We start from the raw sequence: 21,386 nt of genomic DNA, 5'->3' as shown, positions 1-21,386 counted from the left end.
GAAAGGTTTCAGTATATTTTAATAGTAAAATGATTCTTATTTTTTCAAGCAATGTCCCACCTGGATGAGTCTCAGCAGGATTTTTGCTTCCCGGTCCTGCTGTACCGGGGCAAAGCCTCGGAGGTCGTGGCTGTACCTGTGCAGAACAGTTCCCAAAAACTCACAGCGTGCTGCCAACACCACCAAAACACCTCCCAGGCAACCACCACCACGGCACAGGACTCTGCTCAGGCTCTCGGGAGAAGAGCAGGAGTTAAAAATCAGCTTTTAATAACAGTCTGGGTTAAGATTTAGAGCAGGCTACGGAACAGAGGAGAGGCCAAGGTTTTATTTAGTAAAAAGGTACGGACTCAGGTGGCAGAACACCTTACAGTGACTGACTGGGCAGGGAGGGGTGAGGTCAGAGCACAGCCCTCGCTGGGGTTGGGTTTGGGACGTGGAGGACGACGGGGTGACTGTAGGAGAAGCAGCTTCAGACTCGAACTCTGGCTCCAAGAGAATGGATTCAGAAAAATATTGCATGAAAAGCCTCAGGATTTTCGTTCTTTCATAGATGTATATTTACCAGTTTTCACAAAGACTGCAGGAATACGATTATAAACAATAAATTAGGACTTCATGTTGCTATCATTTGGCATAACACAATCAGGCAATTTTTCCTTTTTTAAATATAAGGCAACACAAGCCAACACATAATTTAATCCGTCTTTAGTCAAATTGCTTAACTTTGCTAAGGAGTTACCACTAAAGAACGGGTTATAGTACACTTAAAAGAATTTAAATAATGACATGATATAAGTGTACTAACTTACGCAAGGAGTCAGAAACGTACTCTGCTAAGCTTTGAAACCTAAATATTTGTTACAGCCCAGGACTACACGTTCTAAATTAAAAAAATACAAATAAATGTTTTCTAATTTTCCCATTTACGAAAAACGTTTAAGAATCTCTAGCCAACTATGACGTCACTTCAAAACTTGTTTTTTTTTAACTTTTTTTTTTTTTTTAAATTTTGTATGATGTCTTTTAAGATTTTTAAACCATGCTCATTAAGGAAAGTTCAAGGAGCAAATACTTAAGGCTTTGTTTTTCCAAGGGCTGTGAGGGAGGCCAGTGGATGGCAGAGGCCAGTGGGTTCACCCATACACAATGCTACTCAAACCCACACTACCAGGCGACATTCATACAGAAATATTACACTTAAAAGTTACAGTGTAGAGCAATATTTTTTAGCCAGTGTACATAGAAAGAATCAATGCATTTATTTTTTTAAATTTTTTCTTCTTCTTCTTCTTTTTTTTTTAGGTTTTTTTTCTTTTTTTAATTTCCAAACTTGATTGTGATCATTATGTTCAAGTATTAGTCTCGTTAACAGAGATGAGGAATTTTCTACTTACAACAGATTCGGCTGTTAGAAAGGAAAGGGATGTTTTGGTACACTGAGGAGAACACGATGCTGAGGTTAGCCAGTAGTTAGTGTCCTACAGTCACTGACTCAACTGCTGGAAGTGACGTGGGGAAGGAACAGAAGGAGTTAGGCACCGAGACCCTGGGAAAAAGGGATGTTGTAAATAGCTTTGCTAATTCCCAGGGAGAAGAATTGCTCCATTAAATCCGCTGGGGGGTTTTGATGGAGAGGAACAGGGGACTGTCAATCCCACAGTGGCTTGTGAGAGGAGCTTTGATTCAGACCAACCACCTCCCATCCCACAGCGGGACCACGCTCGCTGCACCGGGGATGGGCTGAGCTACACCTCCTCACCCTGACAGTAATTCCAGCTACCAGAGAAGTGGCTGAACCCTTTTTGGAGTTGTCAGTGGGTCTGGATTCCCTTCACATGAGGCTGGCCAGACTCCTAGCAGCGAGGGGTTCAGACAACGTGAGCTTTGAGGCTGGTGGAAGGGCAGTGGGGAGGGGGAACACGATGAAAGGCAGCTCCCTGTGGCTGCCTTCGTCCCAAACCTGCCGTTCCCCTCCTCCATACCCTGTCCAGAAAACAGAAAGCGTCAGAAAAACCTGCCAGAGACTTTTGACTTTGGACAAAGTCTAAATGATAAACGTGGGCAAGAAACAGCTGAAAAGCTTCTCCCTCCATTAAAGCCTAAATACATACCCCTAGCTGGCTCTTTTCAAACGTAGGCTCTTTTTCAATTACACAGGCCTCTAGACAGTGCAAATGGTCAATGTTTAATGCATTAATGAAATGGGCTTTCGAGTTGAAAATAAGCCCTACTCCCTGACAAAATTCTGTTGCTCTTAATCTTGTGAGGAAATTGAGATGGAAATGGAAGCAGCTACGCTACCTCGCTCTCGCCGGAGCTGGAGAACAAATGCGGTTGCGAAACCCTGCAGCAACTCAACCTCAGTCCAGCGAGGAGCTGCTCAGCAGAAGGCAAAGAAAAGCTGCACAAAGGGGAACTCTGCAGTGAGGAAACAGCTGTGGCGTGAAGTAGTGTAATGAAATTCTTTGACACAAAAGGCATGTTAAATATTTGATGCATAAAGGAGAGAGATAACATGTAAGCAAAGCTCTTTAAATATACAGTATGTCTTCTTCCAATGGGTACTATAATGATCACACAAGTTTGCAAGTTAAAAACGCCTTGCTTATTAATTAAAATTAAGACTAAAACCTATAATTTTTTTGTCTGTGAAAGTGACTGCAGCCTATCTATACCCTGGGTGTTGAATATGAAGATTTCGACTATCGGTTGGTTCAGGTGCTCGGTTCATGGGAGGCCGATGGACTTTTCCCAGCACGGCCATGCTCTGGTCTCGGAAGCAGGACTGCTGGAAGTCCCCACTTAGGTAATCCATGGTCTGCATCACATTATTCTGGCTGGATGGGCCAGCTCCAGCTCTGAAATGAGTTCCTCCTGCACAATCCAGCGGCGCTCCCGCTGGCTGTCCCCCGTGGAAAGGCATGGCGAGGTCCTGGGACCCAGAGCTGTCACTGTTGGGCGTGGGCAGAATGTTATTCCAGAGGGGCTGGAAATAGTGCCCATTGGTATATGGCAAAGGTCCCTGCAACCCGTTCACAGGCGGAGAAGGTGTAGGCTTCTCGATGGGGGGCTTCAAGCTGAAGGACTGGCCCATGCACAGTTCTTGAGGGTAGTTGGAAGTTTTGCCAGGGAAACTCTGCCCTGCAATCTCTCTCTGAGGGTGCTTCCCTGCGAGTCCAGCAGGCCCAGCAGCATCCCCACACATTTGCTGCAGATGTGCAAGCTGGTGCTGGTTCCACGCAACCGATTTGATTTCGTTCTGGTAGGCGGGTGGCACCCTGTTAATATTGACCATGGGCACATTAACAGAGGCAGGAGGAATAGCAGCAGCAGCATGGTCGACAGGGTTTACTACACAGGAAGGCATGGGTGTAGGGACATTGTGAGTAGATACCCTGGTACTTGCATTGATAAGCAGGTTGCGACTTATAGGGCTGGGGTTTGCAATCTGTCCCTCACACACTGAGGTAGTGCTAATGCCAGCTCTGGCCTGGCAGAACTGGTTAATCTGGTGCACAATGCTGCTCAGGTCCGGTGGCTGGTTCTGCTGCAGGGTGGCAGCCATAGAGAGGGGAATGGTTGAGGTAGACACGGTCACATTCGGCGGCGCGTCTGCATCCGGCATCTTTCTGCCTCCATGTAAACCCGGCTGCAGCAGCGGGTTCGGGGGGTGCTGCAGGGTCTGGTGTGCCATGGTCTGAGGGTGCTGCAAGCCCTGCGGCTGCTGCATGTTCTGCGGGTGCGGCAGCGCCTGCGGGATCCCCTGAGGGTGCGGTAAGCTGGGTGGCTGTGGAATACCCTGAGGGTGCTGCGGGATGCTCTGGGGGTGCGGCAAAGTCTGTGCATGCTGGAGAGCCTGCTGGCGAGCGAGCGCCTGGGGGTGGGATAAAGTGCTTGGTGCAACGTACGGCGTGGAGGGGGGGTTCATCATCGCCTCCGGCAGCAGGCGCGCCCGCGTCCCGTCAAAGTCCTTGATGATTCCTTTCGCTGGGGATTTGACTATGGCCAGCAGGCCCGTTTTCGTGGTGGCCTGAGATGGGTAGGGGCTGTACCTCTGGCCCGAAGTATCGAGTCCGTTCACAGTACGGCGTATGTGTTTCCTCTGGGGAACCTTGACGCTGTTTGGAAAGATTTTTATAGTCAGTGGATTGTTGGCGACCTTCTTAGCATAAGCATCCAATTCTGCTGGGGTAGGATACTGTGCAGATCTCATTTTCTGTGTAGTGTCCCCTGCGGAGAAAGGAAATTTCGTCAGTTCTGGTAAGCAAGGGATCAACCCCAGGGCAAGACAGTCACACAACAAGGGCAGAAAACCTCCAAGGAATCAAGAGGCAAGAAAACTTCATCCTGCCAGACCAGCGGGTCACGTGGCAGGTACCTCATTCCCTTTATTACCTGGTGACCAACACAAGCCCCAGATCAACTTAAGGCAAGACGTGAACAAAACCACGTTCTCATCACAGTATGTTTGCAGTTGGACAAAAATAGGGAAGGTGTTATAATCATCAGATTGTCTCCAGCTGAAATATTCCTCCCAGCCTGCAGTGGTGGGCTGGTTTTTATTCTCTTAATTTAAGCTGCCTCAAGCCATAGCTCTTCAAGCCACTCTTGGTATTTTTACCATGGAACTCAAAATTGGAAAGTTATGAATTAAACATGAAGCCCCTGTAATCCTGAAGTGGGAACCACACTGTGGTGGGCTGACCCTAGCTGGGCACCAGGTGCCCCCAAAGCTGCTCTGTCACTCCCTTCCTCAGCTGAGCAGGGAAGAAGAAACACAGGGTCAGAATAAGGAAGGGAAGATACCACTCACCAACTGCTCTCATGGGCAAAACAGACTTGGGGAAATTAAGTTTAATTTATTACCAACCCAATCGGAGTAGGGTAATAAGAAATAAAACCAAATCTTAAAACCCCTTCCTTCCACCCCTCCCTTCTTCCCGGGCTCAGCTTCACTCCTGACTTTCTCCCCCTCCACAGCACAGGGAGATGGACACAGCTGCCTCCCCATGGTCTTCCCCATGGGCTGCATGGGAATCCCTGCTCTGGTGCCTGCAGCACCTTCTCCCCCTCCTCAGCAGTGCCCTGAGGGGCTGTGCAGAGCTGCTCCTCTCACATATTCTCACTCCTCTCTCCAGCTGCAGCTGTGCAGGTTTTCCCCCCTTCTTAAATCTGTTATTCCAGCAGCGTGTCCATCCTGGGGCCAGCTGGCACTGGCTCCATCAGACATGGGGGAAGTTTCTAAGCAGCTTCTGCATGCCCCCCCTACCAAACCCTTGCCCTGCAAAACCAATATACATCAAAGCTTCAGCTCAAGCCTCCATTTACACCCCACTCCTTTCCTAGCTGCTGACATCTGAAAGCACTTGGAGTGTCTTTCTGTCCATTAGGAAGCTCTTGTCGGCCCAAGCTCAGCAAATGGAAGGAGGCTGATTATTTTATGGCCTGCAATTATTTCTTCAGCTGACTTTTCAGGGTGGCCATCTTGCTAAGGACACCATCCCCACATCACGTGGCAAAACGATGTGATTCTCTCACAAGATTAAAAACATGCTACTCCCCAGATATAGGCAAAAGGTTTCTGCAGACAGAGGTGTGGTTTCACTTCCTCTGATTTACCAGATACCTACCTGGCTCACAAGCTCTGACTGCTTCTGCAAAGAACTCCAGAAATCTAGCGAAATGCTTATGTGTCTCTTGCCATAACCATATTCCAAGCAGAGAGTTGGGTTGTTTCCCACCACAGCTCTGCTGCCGAACTCCTATGGGATTCCTGCTGATTTTATAATCTTCAAATAATGGCTAGCAGCTTTGACAATCCAATTTAGCTTTTGCTTGATTTCCTCCCCCCGCCTCACCTTGCAAACAGTTCACTGGAAAAAAATGCCCATCCTTTTTCCTAAAATTTTCAGCATCCCTGTGCTATCTGCTGCTGAGCCACCCAAGAACACCCAGCCTCATATCTGGCCCTCTGACCCAAGGAAATTTAATGCTCCAGCGAAGAGCTCGCTGCTCCCAGGCAAACAGCCCTTCCTCTTGAAAAGCCACCTCTGATTCTTTTAAGCAAATTGCCTCCAAAAGATGAGTACCAGCCACTTCTCTCTTTGCATCCTGCAGCTTCCCGTTGTCACAGGTGAGGAAGAGCAGCTCTGCTCTAAGAGCTCTCACTTTCAGAAAGGAAGGGTCAGAAAATGGAAAACAGGATGGATACTAAAAAGAAAGGTTAATTACAGAAGTATCAAAAATATCTTTTGTGAAATAAGAAGCTTTACGAGCAGTTTGTCTTACATGTCCAGCACAGCTCGTACCATGGCGCCGGTTATATTTGTACTCCCTGTGCTGTCCAGACACTGGCACATATCATCCCTTTCTCTTAATCAAAGGAAATATTAACCCAAACATCCTCTCTGTGCACATCTCTGTACCTGTCTCTGCAGGCAGGTGGTTTATAGCTGCCCTTTTGAGCGAGCTACTGTGCTCCTAACAGAGAGGAGAGCCTCCGAATGGCATTTGCCAGTGTTACTCTGCCTCAAAAGCCAAGGCCTTCATGAACTCCCAACCTTTATTTTTAGCATTGCCCATGCTCATTAAGGTCTGTTTCTTCCCCAAGACATGACCCTGGCAACCCCCCATGAACCAGAGAAGAACCAAAGGACAAAGGAGCCCATACCTGTCTGTGTTATGGTTTATGTTATGCTTGCAGACACTGTCACATTCTATTTTCAGATGAAAAAGTAAGTAGATACTTTAAGACACCTTTGCCATGAAAGTCTCCCAGCCTGGTTTACATTTCTATAGGCAAATCAGAGAATTAGGTGGTAAATACAAACACTAAACAAATACACTGAATATTCTCTTTTCCAATCATCTGATCTTCTGTTACACAGAATTTTCAGGAAGCAGCTAAAAGATGGATGTTTGAACAGGCTGCAACCATCAGACACGCCTCTAATCCCAAACCTGGAAGAACTCTTTCCTCTAATGAGAAAAAATAACCCCTCAGCTAAACTTTAGTAACACCCCAGCATCAAGTTTGGCATCCTATTGAAGGCAAACCATCTTTTAAACCACGTGGATGGGATCTTCTGAACTCAACCACCATTCCAAACAGCACCTGATTTATGTACAGGTGAGATGATGTTCCTTTTACTACAGGCTAACTCAGCCACGTTACTCAGGCTTGAAGGTGATGATTTCTGAGTGCCCCAATGTGCTTTGCTAGTAATTCCATAGGCAAGACTCCATGACTGTAATAATTAAGGCAGTAAAATAATAGCAGAAAGGCGTTACGGGGTGAGCGAGAGTCTGAATATCCCATACAAATATCCTACAAACCAACAAAGAACAATTAGTTCTGGTAACTAAGTGAATGGAAAACCTGCTAGAACAGTCTGAAAGAAAATGCTGGTATTGGAATATCATCATCTGTGTGCAAGAGCAAGAATTCCAGATCAGGCCATAATAAAACGATGAGGCAATGGCAAAGGAAGAAGCTTCATTAAGAAAACAATGAGATGAGCTCCAGGAAGCTCCCTAATGGTGAACGCAAGGCAGAATACTTTTATTGAAAAGTAATTATTTCATGTTGATTATAAAGCAAAGCTGGGCATATGAGCAATCACCCCAATAAATTGGTGAGCTGCAAGTTCACAACTCCTGCTAATCCCGTGGCAACTGAGTCCTCTGGTCACACTCCTGGTCTCACCACTGGAGCTATTTTTGTCATGGAATGAGACAGATTTCCCTGCCTCACCTCAGCACTAATGGAACATCTTTTAAATGCATTTCACATTAAGACTTTAAAACCCACTGCTTTTAAAAGCTGCCTATGGTTAAATTTTCATTATCATTAAACAAAACACAAACAGGCCTTCAGGAGTGCCACCCTAATAAGAGCTCCTGCACTGGGACAAGCCAGAACCAGCTGTGTCCATCTTCTGCATAAAAACCACCATTTCAACAGTTTCTCTAAAGGCTTTACAGATAGAGCCCTCCCACAAAGACTCAGTTTAGCTGATGAACCCCTGTTCAGTCCAATCTCCTCTTCTCTGATGTCCCCCCTGCAACAAAATACTTCCTAAGAAGCACCTTTCACTTGATTTTGCACCATTGTCACAAAAAAATGACCCTTTTTTCCTCCAGAAGGTCTGGCACTACTGCAGCTGCAGACACAGCCTGAACAATCTTGCCTCAAATATGCCAATTGACCAGTCAGGTTTATACTGGAGTCACTGGGAGGAAGGAGAGAACATCGGAGTCAGTGAGAAATCCCCTGTTTGGAAAAGGATGAATTACAGGGTTAGTCTGAACTCAGGCTGGAATCCAGCAAAAAATACTGAAATTGGAAGTCCTGTAGTCATCAGTTTCTAAAGGAAAAAATATGTGCATATTAATCTACCAAACTCCTACTGTACAGACCACTTGTAAGAACAAGCCCCTTATTAGAGAGTGAATATAGGAAAAAAAAGCTAATTGAGCCAATGGGGATTTTTAAGCACTGATAACAAGTCTGATCCAGAAAACTACACTTAAAAATTATTAATACAAACACTCTAAATCTGAAGAAAGGCAATCCTGTGGAGTTCTGTGCCTTTTAGAAAAGCAACAGCACTATTATTACAGCCTGCTTCCACCCCCCATCGAAAGTCACAAGTCACTGTTCATTAAGAAATGCTCATTAACTCAGCTCTGCCCTGGCCAGGGGCTGGGCTACTCATGCATCTCCAGCACGAGAGAAATGCACCAATTAATCATGCCCACATCTGCAGTGGGGCTGAGCGAGGTCTGTACCAGCAGCCTCATCTTCCATATAAATCAGAACAAACCCAACAGTTGAGCATTACCACTGCCAGCCCGTGCCTGCCAGCTACTTTATGTCCTAAATTCTTTGAAATGCAGTTCCCAAAGCTCTTCACGGAGCAGGACACAGCAATGCTTTCAGCACATGGATCAGCAGATCTCCAAGAAACAGCATCAGGTACCATCAGGTGAGGAAAACTGCCCAACATACCAGCATGTTACCTTGCAAAGCTGTAATTAGCAAATACCTGATTTATGCACAGCTGCCCTCACATGAACCTCAACATTTTGCTTTCAGAACTAAGCTCTGCCAAAGAAACCTCACGCAATGCAGGGACCTGGGCACGTCCTCACCCCACAGGCTGTCAGCAGTGCTCACACTGGAAATGGGAAAGAGAAAGGAGGGGATGCCCAGTTTGATGCCATCACCAGTCCTTTGGTGAGTGAAGATTTTTATTGTTGCTGAGTGTCATTACAATTAACCAAGCCCATGGAGTCAGCAGAAATGCTGTGGGGGAGCTCAGGTGTGTATGTGAACTGTGCCAGTCACTTCTGGCAGGACCAGGACCCTGAGCACGTCACCTTTAACTGCAAAAGTACCTTCCCTATTTATTTTCTGTAGCATCACAAGCCTCACTATATGAACAATTTAGCTACAAGTGGACTGTAAATCACTTGGGTTTAAAAAGCAACGAGTGCACCAGCAAACTGAGATCTCCCAGTGCACATTTCAAACACAAGGGACAGGTCACAGCCCTAAGAACCAAGTACACAGACACCTTGGCATTTCTGAAATTTCAGCTGAACAATCAATGTGCTACTTCAGTGATAAAGAGGAGAGACAGAGTAAGAGTTAAAAAAATCTCTAGTCAGTAAACTTACATTCCCAAGCACAAGTTGTTCTTAAAAATACCAGTGCAAAAAAAATGACTGAAGTTATCAAAAAAGAATTATCAGAGCACTCTGCAGACATATTTTCAGAGGCACCAAAGAGACATCAGAAAGAAGACGGAAACTTTGAACTTTAGTAATTTGGGCTAGCTCACTAATATTTGCAGTATAAGCCCCAGGTATATAGAGCAAGAGCTGCTGACCTCAAAAGGTTTGCATTAGACTGATCCAAGTTTTACTGGTGTCTACGAGTAATTGCAGGAAGGGAAGTGAAAAAGACTGAGGAAAAAGTTGTGCTGAGAATCAAATCAGCTGGCACACTTTTAGTACAAAACTTTTTCAGCAGAGAGACACGAATCTCACAGGAACCTCACTTGCTGCATCCTGCTGTGGTTAAAATTAACCTTTGCAGAGCCAGGAACAGAGGAGAGCTTGCTGCACACACGTGAACCTCCACAGCCATTTCTTAGAGCCATTACTGACAGATGCCTTGAAGGCGTAACAAAAGAAAGACTCTACATTAAACAGTTTTCCCACTGTATCCTGAATGTTTATGTCACAGCGGTACCAGAGCCAGATTTAACAGTTAACCACATCCTGCAGACAAAACATCACTCACATTTCTGAAGTCCAGTGTTCATCTGCGTGTAAGAAAGAAGCTGAAAGGAGAGGTCGCCTGGTCCTGGCAGACAGGCCAGCATGGCAGACAGGCACTAACACAACATGGGGCATTCACTCCTCTGCACACTGCAACAACAGAGAGACAATTCAAAGTTATAATACAAGGAGGAACAGAGAAAAGAAAGCGGCAAAGAGCCATCCCTGGGTGAAGGCCTGACCAAGCACAGATGCACAACCGCTGCTCCAGTCCTGACTGCATCTCCTAACGGCAACGGAAATACTTCAAGAACTGGGTCATCTGCAGGGTTAAAACCAAAATAGCTGCCTCGCTCTTCTCTGCTGCTTCACACACAGAGAATAATCTGTAACTCTGTCCTCACATTTCAAAGGTGGTTGTCACGAATGGTAAAGAAACCACCATCACTCATTTCACTAGGTTGAAACGCACTGGTATCCGCCAAGGCAACTTCTCTGGAGAAACCCTGTCAACTGCTCTTTTGCATTTAACAGAAAGGCATGGCATGCATAAATTGAAGGCAAAGTATGCAGCACTCTGCCTTGTGGCAAGATTAAGCTGCATGCTACAGCTTGTAATTTCTGTGGTCCATTAGGCTGAAAGATGAATGGCTACAACTTCCTTAATTTCAGCAGAGACTCACTAACCCGAGCTGCTCTGGGGCAGACAACAGCAAGATGTGCACAAAGGGGCTGCAGAGGTGCCACCATCCTCTTCTGTTTGGTCCAGCATTTTGGAAATCAAATCTTGAAATGGAGCACTAAAGCTCTTTGTATTTCAACACTACACAACTCCCCTCAAATCCCACACCACTGCTGTGCAAAGAGGGATCCCAGCAACAAGGCTAACTGGGGCTCAAAGTGTCCAGTGTTACTAGAACTATAGAGATTTAAGTTGGAACAAGATCTCTAGAGGCCATCTGGTCCAAGCCCCTGCTCGAATCCTCCTAGCTGCAGCACTTTAGAAAGTTCTGGGAAACAAGGTGACAGAACCAAGCTGGAGAAATCAGTCGATTTTTTCTCCTTGTCCAGATGTCCACAAGCATCAGTGCTGCTATACAGAGCAAAACACCTAGGAAGCAGCTAGAAAGGCTTTGGGACTTGTTTATGACCTCCAAAACATGGGAAGAATTGAAGGATTCAAGACTTGTAAGCTGATTTAGTTTCAGTCATTGTTTCACAAACCCCAATTAAAACAAGTGGGGAGGCATTCAAAGATCAAAAGGGTGGGAAGGAGAAAGCTCGAGCCCAGACATGAGAAGCCACATCCGCCAAAGCCTCTCAGAGGCCACTTCTGAAAAGAATCTCACTGCTGAGACGGCACAAACAATGCGATGACAGCGATGTGACACCGTCAGCACCGCCACCTTCATGCTCCAGAAACCTCCAACAGCAGATTTCTGCAGAGACCTTTGGAAGACTTGAATGTGAAACCTCACCTCAGACCACCAGCACGGGTCAGACTGCCCAGAGAACACTGGCACCAACGGAGTGAACAGCGTGGACTCGAAGCTTTCCTGCAGCACAGCAATTACTCACTGTGTACAGTTCATTAGCTCCATGTTTATGCATCTCCTCAGCTCAACACGCAAAGGTTGATTAAACCAACGGCCAAGAAATCTCATACAAATATTAATTTATGAGAGCTTCCGCATCTTCACTGAGCGAGTGCTCTCCAAAGCTGACCGAGTGTGGCTGAGTGAGCCTGCTGCGTGCCACTGTGACTAACAAAAATAGTTTTGGGCATTGAATGTCAGCCTGACAACTGCAGGCTGTTGCCCATTCACCCCTCCCACGCAGAGTAACACGGATCTGGTGCCGTGAGAAACACACAGAGCACCTCACCAAGGTGCAGGCCTGACAGCACAACCACCAACAGAGCACGTTTGTATCATTCTCCATTTCATTCCTAGGAGACAGCAGCAATCAGCATTGCTAGAAGTCCAAGATATGTAAAAACTTGTAAAATAAACCTAAACCTGGATTCTCTTCTCATTCTCTGAAGGAGATGGAACTCTCAGAGTCTTTGAGAAATGATGACTGAAGACCTGTCACATCCACAACATCAAGGAATTGCCTGAGGAACTAAAAAGTTGCTTGACCTTTATAGATGAGATTCAGTCGTGACTGTGGGTACACAGCATTCAGTGAAACTTTGCAAACAGCCCGTGGGCAGCAGTTCCTTGTCCTAAATCATGCCCAGCAAGACCAAAAAGACAAAACAAGAATCCAGCTCCTTTTAATCAGAAGAAAAAAAACATTGTGAGTTGTCAGAGCTTTACCTGAGTAAGCAACAGAAACACACACAGTCAGCAAGAAAAAAATAATAATTGTATTTTCCTTTTTTTCCTCATTTCATCAACTTCAGAAGGCTGGCACAAACAAGACCTATTTCTCAGTGAAAAGCAGACAAACAAAATTAAGAGCCTTCACTGTAGACAGAAAAACAGATCACGCTATTCCCATATTCACCTGAGCATCCACCTTTTACTCCAATAACGTTTGACGCCAGCCCAGGATTCACTTCCCGTCCCTGCAGGCCCGAAGGAGGTCGGTGTCTAAAACAGTATTTAATTGATGGCAAGTTTGTGTGCAGCCCTGAAAGAGCACAGCTGTGCTCTGACTGAGGGAGCAGCATTTCTGGCAGCAAGACGCTGGGAGGGTTTGCTCACCTGCTCCATCATTAACGCTCATTAGAGCCTGAACTGTGACGCTCTCAGAAAGCCTCTTGCTGAAGTGCCCCAGCGAGGTGCACACAGCAATAAACAGGATAATGGCACATTAGGAGAGAGAACAAGTGATTAGGAGTGGTCACAGCATTCACCTCGGAATAGCCAGGCTCCTGCTACATGACAGCAGTGCTTCCTTGAAGGTCAAAACATGTATTTACAGAAGCTTTAGCTCCAATATGGAGAGCAATGTTTCAGAGAGAGCTATAAAGGCAAGTTGTTCCCGCAGGCAGATAATTGTTTTAGGTAATGCCAAAGGTTCATAAAAGACTGGGGTGGCAACAATAATTTTAAAAGAAATACTGGACTTACAAAAATAATTTGAAGTGGAAGCCTAAAATCACTCTTTTAGCTTGATTTACAGTAACCAAATTGATGACATCTAGGTCACTGCTGAGCACTAGAAAAAGAAATTCAGACTTGTATAGAAGTGCTGACCATAACTCCATTGCTGAATTTTTTATTATAATTAAAATCCTGCTTCAGTTTTTATTCTCTATGAAATCAATACAGGTTTTCAAAATCGAGATCTCAGTATTTGAAAACAAGAGCATTTGAAATACCTTGACAAACACCCCATTCATTTTTTCTAGTTAGAAATTAATTAATATTTATTCCCTTTGAGATACTCAGCATCTGACTACCACTTTCTGACCTGACTCCTCCTCAGCATGAGCTGGCATGGACAACTCCAACTCATCACCAGCTAAAATTAACTGACTTTGAGGTGAGCACTACTGGCTGTGTCAGGAGTGGCAGCTGGGCCCATCAGCCCCTCCTGCTCGGGTCTATTCCTTCTAATTAGTCCAGAGCAGGAGATAAACTGAACTTGGCACATCAGGACTTCTCACCAGCAGTTTTGGCTCTACGCTGGCAACTGGTGTGGGCACCAGCACCTGCAAAGCTCCAGCCCCTCCAAGGATGGATGGTGTGCTACTGGAGGAACTGGAATGGAGAGGCTTTTGTACTGTACCAGGGTCAGTAACACTGTCATCTAAACCAGTCAGCTGCAAACTGGAGAGTGATCTGACCAGTAGGCTGTGGCACCCAGCCATGGAGGGCTGTGAACCGTGGAAACCCGAGTTTTTAAATTGCATTTTAAACAGATTCTGTACACTGCCAAACGCAGCACAACGAACTCTGTCTTGAAAAAATACATACAAAAAAAGATAAAGCATTTTTCTAGAGGAAAACAATCATTAGATTGGAATAAATAAATAAATACTCCTCTTTGAAGTGATTTTAATCTAATCTGGCTGCGGGATATAATCTTAACAGCACACGTACTGCAGGATGCTCCAGGAAATAGCAGGTTTAGACATGTGAACAGATTTCTTTCTCTCCTAAGATTTATTAATAATTAAATCAAAGCATGTTAAGCTTAAGAGGGATTTGCAGTGCTTGGGATTTGGGGGCTTATTGGCACATCCTCACGACTATTACGTTCAGCCTTACCTGCACATCAGGATGTTTTTTGGTCCAGGCAGCAGAGTGTCCCCTATCACCACAAGGCTCACCAGGATGGAAGAACTCGCATCCACCCACTGCCCAGGGACACCTCTGGAGAGCTAGGAATCAGTTCCAGTAGCACTTAGCACAATACTGCCTTTCTTGACTTAAAAATGTATGATTTTCTGAATTATATTCAACATTTAATATTTATTGCCTCTGTGCTTCTCAGACCAGGGGGTACTTTCACAACCTAGAGTAAAACCTAGGTGTAAAGCAACTACTGGGGAATTTCTAACACTCTAACACAGCTTTATCATCACATAAATGGACCACATATACAGTTATTGCCAAGTTTTTAGATACATCATCCTCTGAAGCTCCCGAGAGGCCTTACAGGGTGAGAACACAAAGGAAACAACTCCCCACAAACCACCCCTGGCCAGTGAAACATGGGAAACTGAGCTGGTTTAGAAGAAAGCAAGCTGGTGAAGTCTAAAGTTAGGTTCCTGAAAGTAAACACGCATGTTTGAAATTCCACGATTAACTGCGCGCTCATTCACAAACCCCGAGGCCAGGAGGAAGCGGGAGCATCCACCCACACACAAAAGCTCCAAACTATTCCAAGTTTCCAGCACCCTGGGGTCCCGTGAGCCTCTGTGTGAGGGATGTTAAAGGCTTGTGGCTGCTATGCTTTGCTTCTCCTCTGCTCTTTAGTCACAAGGTAGCTCCATGAAGTTCCACATCCACCGTGAAGCTCCACCAGAGCCACCGGCGGGATTTGCAGCAACCCCCCGAGCGCACGCGGCACATGACAAGTTCAGAACGCGTAAATGCTGCAGGCAACAACAAAAACTAACTGGGGTTGTGAAGTTTCTTTGGTACGAATGTCTGCAAGAGCTTGCCAGGAAACATAATTGAATCCAGGCCAATTTTCATGCTCCGAGGGAAACTCAGTGTCTCATTTACCTCCTGGCAGGCTGCTCCACACCAAGGAGAATAATTCCTTTTCCCTCTCCCAAAGTAACCTAAAATGTAGGGGTTTCAAAGACTTGTTCATGTCAATGGCAGACATTGAACCCTCCTGCCAACCTCAGCATTCAATACAACGCCTTCCAGGCAGTCATGCTTTGCTTGACAGTGTCTAGACCCATCCTGCAGGCTTCCTGCCTTTTTCCAGCTCTCAAACTCCCCTTTATTCTTGGGCACTTACCAGAATGGCCCTTTCCCAGGACTGCTGAAGAGCCAGAGATAAATCTTAGCGTTTCCTGGAAGAAAATGACCAAACTAGCACAGTATTATTCATCACCGGCTGGTATCACATCCTCTTAATGCCTTATAAATGGAAAACTGCAAAACAGTGGGCAGAGAAGTTGCCCTCTGAAATGGCAATAAATCACAACAGCATCGAGTGTACTTGGGGATAAATAAATAGGAAATTGAACAATAGAAAGGTGCCTTTTGTAGCACAGGGAGTGCACTGTCAGCACCTGCCAGCACAGGACCTTTGGCTTCCTGCATTCAGGTGGACCTTTTGTGGAGCCCTGCAACAGTTTCAATCCAAATCAATTTTTGCTTCTTGCCATTTAATTAAGTATGATTTTGCTTGTAAACCACGTCACCTTTTAGGCTGACCTCCATTTATAATGTTACTCAGGCAACAAAATTAGTTTGGTGGGGAAGGGAGAGAGAATTTAAATGCTGCCATAGCACAGCTCTGCTCCCCTCTCTGAGCTGGCATGGACACGCCCAATAGGGAAGAAAAGGAAGCAGCTTTGGGATAACAGCACTTAAATGGAATATTGTTCATATCACACTCCTCATGCCCAAGGGCTACCATTGAAGGCTTTTAGGTGAGCAATTTGGAACAGGATGCAGTGCACTAAAAAAAGCCAAGGAGGCAGCTCTCAGCTTCAGGTATTGCCACGTGTGACATCAGCTCCATCAAATTCACTCCTCAGATAAAGCAGCAGCCAGCTCAAGGTTATGATCTTAAGAGTTTAAAAAGCCTTTTTTTAGGTCTGTCCCAAGAGATTATTTTAAAACACAGTACTACGCATCTGCTGAGGAGTAGAACAGTTGGCTTTAATTGTAAGATGGATTTTTACATAGCTTCTGACCTTTCATCTAATTGAGGCCTGAAGAAGAAGAAAAAAGAGGAAAAGCCATACGTCACTTCAGTTATTAAAATCCATCAAGCTCAGACTTTAGCCCTGGGATAACCACAGCCAAAAAATTGACTTGCAAGTAATTATCACTGCTATCTGCAATAAAAGTTAATTGGACATAATTGAACTAAAGCCCTAATCTGAATGAAGCTGTTGCTGGCAAGAAGCCTGCTCCTGCCTGCACTCTGCAAATGGAACTGCTAGCAGGAAAATGGACAAACACGAGGCTGCTTTACAGTCTGCCCACTGGAAATCAGAGCAGTTCTGCAAACAGCTCGTTAGCTGGGCCAAGATAAAGCCATTATGAGGGCCCGTCCTCACCAAACACACCCTTCAACTACACCCAAACAGGGCCATGGCGCAGAGTTTCAAAAAACAAGTTTCAGCTTTATTGACCTCTTAATTACAGGCACTGAACCGTAAGATTCACGTCACCAGACGCCGGTTTTATCAGCCCCCGAACGCTGTCAATACCAGTACAAATAATGTACTTTTTGAGCACGTAAAGATACCGACTCAAAAGGTTTTCACTGCTGATAATTTACCACCTTCATGCAGTTCAATAGCCTTTCCTGTTGCAGGACCAGCTTCTTTCATCTCTGCAGCAGAGCAGACAATTAGCTGCTTTCTGTGCTCAGCCCATGCAGGTGGCTGGGGGAAGGGAGCGTTCAACTCAATTCCTGCTGATTCGTCCATTTATATTTTGCATTTTTGTTAACTAACAGACCAGAAAGCGGTCGTCAAACCCCATGCTACTTCAGAACTTCTTAACAATTTTAATTATTAACACTCTGTACTTCACCAAAGCATATCAAAGCACTTAACAAACATTACTGAAGCCACATAACCACTCTGACACAGGCAAAAATTGCACACGACTCCTTCTACAGTCGGCTTTGGGTTTTTCGACCATATTTATGTTAGAACAGTGGTCTCCTGATGATGGACTAGTCTATGACAGGAGAGATGGAGGGAAGTATCTGGCTCACCACAGGTTCCTGACATAATTTTGGATGAAGCATTTAATCACCTGATGCCACGGTCACTTTGTTTAAAGGACAGCAGTGGGTGACAGTTTTCTACCACTGAAGACTGTGAAGACAAATGAAACTGCAGAGCATTTAACACCACCTTGACTTCTCACATCCAGCTTACAAGGTCATGGTCTGGGCAGTCTCCTGGGGACAAATGGACACAGATCCCCTTTCCCTGTCCTGAGCACCACTTGCTCACCCCTGCTCCTCTGCATCTTCACAGCTCAGAACAGAACTTCTTAGCTCAAGAAAGCTGCAACGAAGAACCAGTGACATCAATTCCCTTTCATGACCCAAATCAGTGGCTTACTTTACTTTGCTCAAAGCCCTCACCTCTTTTTAAGAGTATTTTTAGATTTAACTCTGTATTCTGCAACGTGGCAGGAGCTGACAGACAACACAGGCGTAAAGTAGGTCTTGCCAGATGTTGCAGGCCACTCCTAAGGTGAAGGAAAGATGTAGAAAAGACAAGTCAGGACGATTGTAGGGCCTGGCCAAAGCTTCAAAGGAGGATTTCTGGCTGTGCTTGAAACACAAATACTAGTGGTCAGTTGTGAGACAGATGAGATACTACTTTTACCATGGGAACATATGCAAGAAATAGGAAAATCGACCTGCCTGAAGTCAAAAGCAATTTGAATAACTTTGTATCTGCCTCCTCTCTATTTTCCCTACACTAAAGCACTCTGACTTTTAATTAATTTTCTCTCTCCTTTTATATGGTAACTTCTAACTTCAAATTTTTCATGCTGTACTGGTGGGAAACAGGGATGAAGACACAGCCTGGCATGTATCTTAGCTGTGTTCCAGGGTGCATATGGCTCCATGGATATTTGAGGAGAGAGCAAACGATGCTGCAGTTGAACCACAGCAGCTAAGGGCACAGGCCAGGTAAACACAGCACTGTCATAAAATAACCTGCCCAGGATAACAGGCTTACATTTTTATTTTCAAAATGCAAAATAAGACTCCCTACCCACCACTGTAACATTCACAAAAGATCCCATTTTCCTCAACAAGATACTGTCAGGCACAAACAAACATTCCTTCCTCCAAAGCACCCATTATCCTCGGGGCAAACTAAACCCAACTTCTTCCTAGATGCTCGAGCAGCAGCATCTCTTAACATCACAGCAGCTCTAAAATATGGAACAAGACTTACAGACACGAGTGTGCCTGTTCTCATGTGAACATGAGGGAAAATTACGGTTAGTTGAGATGACTTCCATCCAAAGGAAACCCAGAACAGCCCAGCCTCTACCAAACTACAGGATGCTGCTCACACATACCCCAGTGGATGTACCATGCATTCCCACCAACAGACATTCTCCATCCTTTATGCAACTTCCTTCTGCCTTCAAGTGATAAGAAACCAAAATACACACTGACCCCTTTCCCATAGGGGACAGCCTGCAGTTATAACCTCAACATCCTCAGCAGGAACAGGGTTATGTGCAGCTTTCCTATGTGTTCCATGTGTGGGAGAAGCACGAGGTCGTAATTCTGGGCTTTACTTTACCACACAGGACATGCAAGAATTGTGAGCTTCCTCATGCCACTCGTGGGCAGAATTCCCCCCTCTCAGCTTTCTTGCTTTCCCAGATCTGAAAAGGAAGTTTTTCTTAGGTACAGCAAACAGCTGCCTAGGCAAAGGGGAAAGGAAACATGAACGAGTTCCCTCTCCTGTGGCTGCTTCACAAAGATCACCATTATCTCCTCCACACTTACTCTGTAAAAGCCCTGAATTAAAGTCTTAATCATGACTTACAGAAATCCTTGTGGCTGCACATGACAGAAGGAAGACAGTTTTCCCTTCTAAAATATCGTTAGAAGTTACGGATTATGACAGTTCCTGGGTAGGAAAGCAGCTATCTTCCCCCGTTTATTACAAGCTGATTATTAAAAAAAAAAAAAAATTCAGAGCTAACTTTGAACAAATTTTACCTCTATTCAACAGACAAACAACAGAGCAGACATTTGTTAGCTATTGAAAAATATGTTTTGAGTCCTGTTTTAAAAATAGATTCACTTGAAAATGAGAAATATTTGCAAATAAGATGAGGCAGAATGCATTATACTTCATACAAAACAAAAATCTAACTTGTATATAAAGGAATAAAAGTAGGAAGTGACTCACTTTTGGACCAGGTGTGAACACAGACTCACAGGGAGGATGGATTTTGGTTTGCATTGATCATGCACGTGAACCCTTTTGACCTGTACAATCACATTGACAGTTTGGTTTAGTATTTATCTCTCTGGACACTGAATTATGGTCCCACATGTGGTGAAATTTTAACAGCCCATTTACAAAGCCAGCAGTGAAAAATACATTTTTAAGATCCAAAACTGGAGATCTCTGTCTGATTGTGCATAGCAACAGAGCTTCCTGCTGGACCATGACCACATCAGCTCTTGGATACACATTTTATCATTTGTAAGGGCAAGATAAGACCTCCTCCTGTAGCTGGAGATACCATGCAGCCAGCTGCAAAGATGAAAAGCATTTTAAGAACCTCAAACAGAAGCTGCAACACACGTACAAAACACTCACCAGCAGAAAATAGAAGCCATCAGGTGAATACCAAAGAGCTGGACCAGACACTTGGGATGGTGTTTTCCTGTCAACCTTCACAATGAGGTGCTGGTGTCCTGCTGGGACTGTCCTGACACAGACCTAATGTCCTTATCAATCTCCCAGGAAACTCAAAAGCCACCTCGTAACAACTCAATAGAAGAAAGGACAAGAAATACATTAGTTGTGAGCTACTGTAAAAAGTCTGCTATTCTCAGTGCTTTCCTGAGAAGCATGAAAAACAGCCACTTGCACAGCTGGCAGTTCAAAACAGCCACAGGGAAAGCAACACAAGTGTGCAAGGTGCCTTCAAAGCCTCTGCACACCACAAGCACCAGAAGTTTTTGTCCGAAGATATAATGAAACATTTCAGCACGATCTCACCTGACTCCTTCAGCAGCTGCCAACACACCACCTTTACCCAAAGTTTATATATTCATGAAAGATTTCTTTTTTCACAGAAAGTTTTACTGACTACAGGTGAGCAGGATGTTTTTGTTTGCTTTTGTGCATCTTTCCTCCTCTGCACTTGCCTTTTTCTTTTAAAAAAAACCCCAACACACAGAGAGCAATAAATAAATCGTACGGGCAGGACCCAGAGGGAGCTGAAACTGTACCACAGGCAGCGAGATCCCTTTGCTTGGCAAACTCAACGTGGCTGTGTGGGAGAAGAGAACAAACACTGTTGCTGCAGCCTGTACCTCAACAGCAGACAGAGCACAAAGCTGCCTGCACGAGCTCCTGGTAACCCATCTCCAACAGCCCTGACCCTCCACTGTGCAGCTTCCACTAAAAGTATCCCCTGGTTTTAATTTCCAATTTGTCTTTCCAGCCACGGAATTGCTACAGTCAACAAATTCAAAAAGGTAAATTCTTCTACCTTCAATTAACTGCATTAGTAGTGTTTATAACTACGTGATTGATAAATGCTCTCCAGAAGCCGTAATTAATGTATTTTTTCCTTGGAACACACACCGAACCCCTTGGCGCTCAGATACTTAATGAAAAGCAATTTATCAACTTGCTTTGAACAGCTGAATCTGTCTCCTTAATGCAGAGAAGTAACACACTTTGCTTTAAGCACCACTACTCTGAGAAAGGA

At 45.0% G+C, this 21,386-nt stretch overlaps 1 protein-coding gene across 3 annotated transcripts in view; it reads right to left on the bottom strand.

Moving 5' to 3' along the window:
- Positions 1–21,386, bottom strand: part of FAM222B (family with sequence similarity 222 member B) — a 36,411-nt gene continuing 15,025 nt past the window's right edge. For 2 of the 3 annotated variants that reach the window (XM_032129933.1, XM_032129934.1), the window contains exons 2-3: positions 10,313–10,440; positions 1–4,233 (exon numbers count right to left, since the gene is read on the bottom strand). In XM_032129933.1, coding sequence (XP_031985824.1) covers positions 2,669–4,233; positions 10,313–10,394 — 1,647 coding nt within the window. In that variant the 5' untranslated portion in view covers positions 10,395–10,440 and the 3' untranslated portion in view covers positions 1–2,668. The remainder of the gene's footprint in view (positions 4,234–10,312; positions 10,441–21,386) is intronic. The other variant, XM_032129935.1, reaches the window with a different exon arrangement.

The sequence above is a fragment of the Corvus moneduloides genome, chromosome 20, assembly GCF_009650955.1.
Source record: "Corvus moneduloides isolate bCorMon1 chromosome 20, bCorMon1.pri, whole genome shotgun sequence".
Lineage (NCBI taxonomy): Eukaryota > Metazoa > Chordata > Aves > Passeriformes > Corvidae > Corvus > Corvus moneduloides.
Note: the sequence above shows the minus strand (reverse complement) of the source record. Positions and strands in the feature narration are given on the sequence as shown.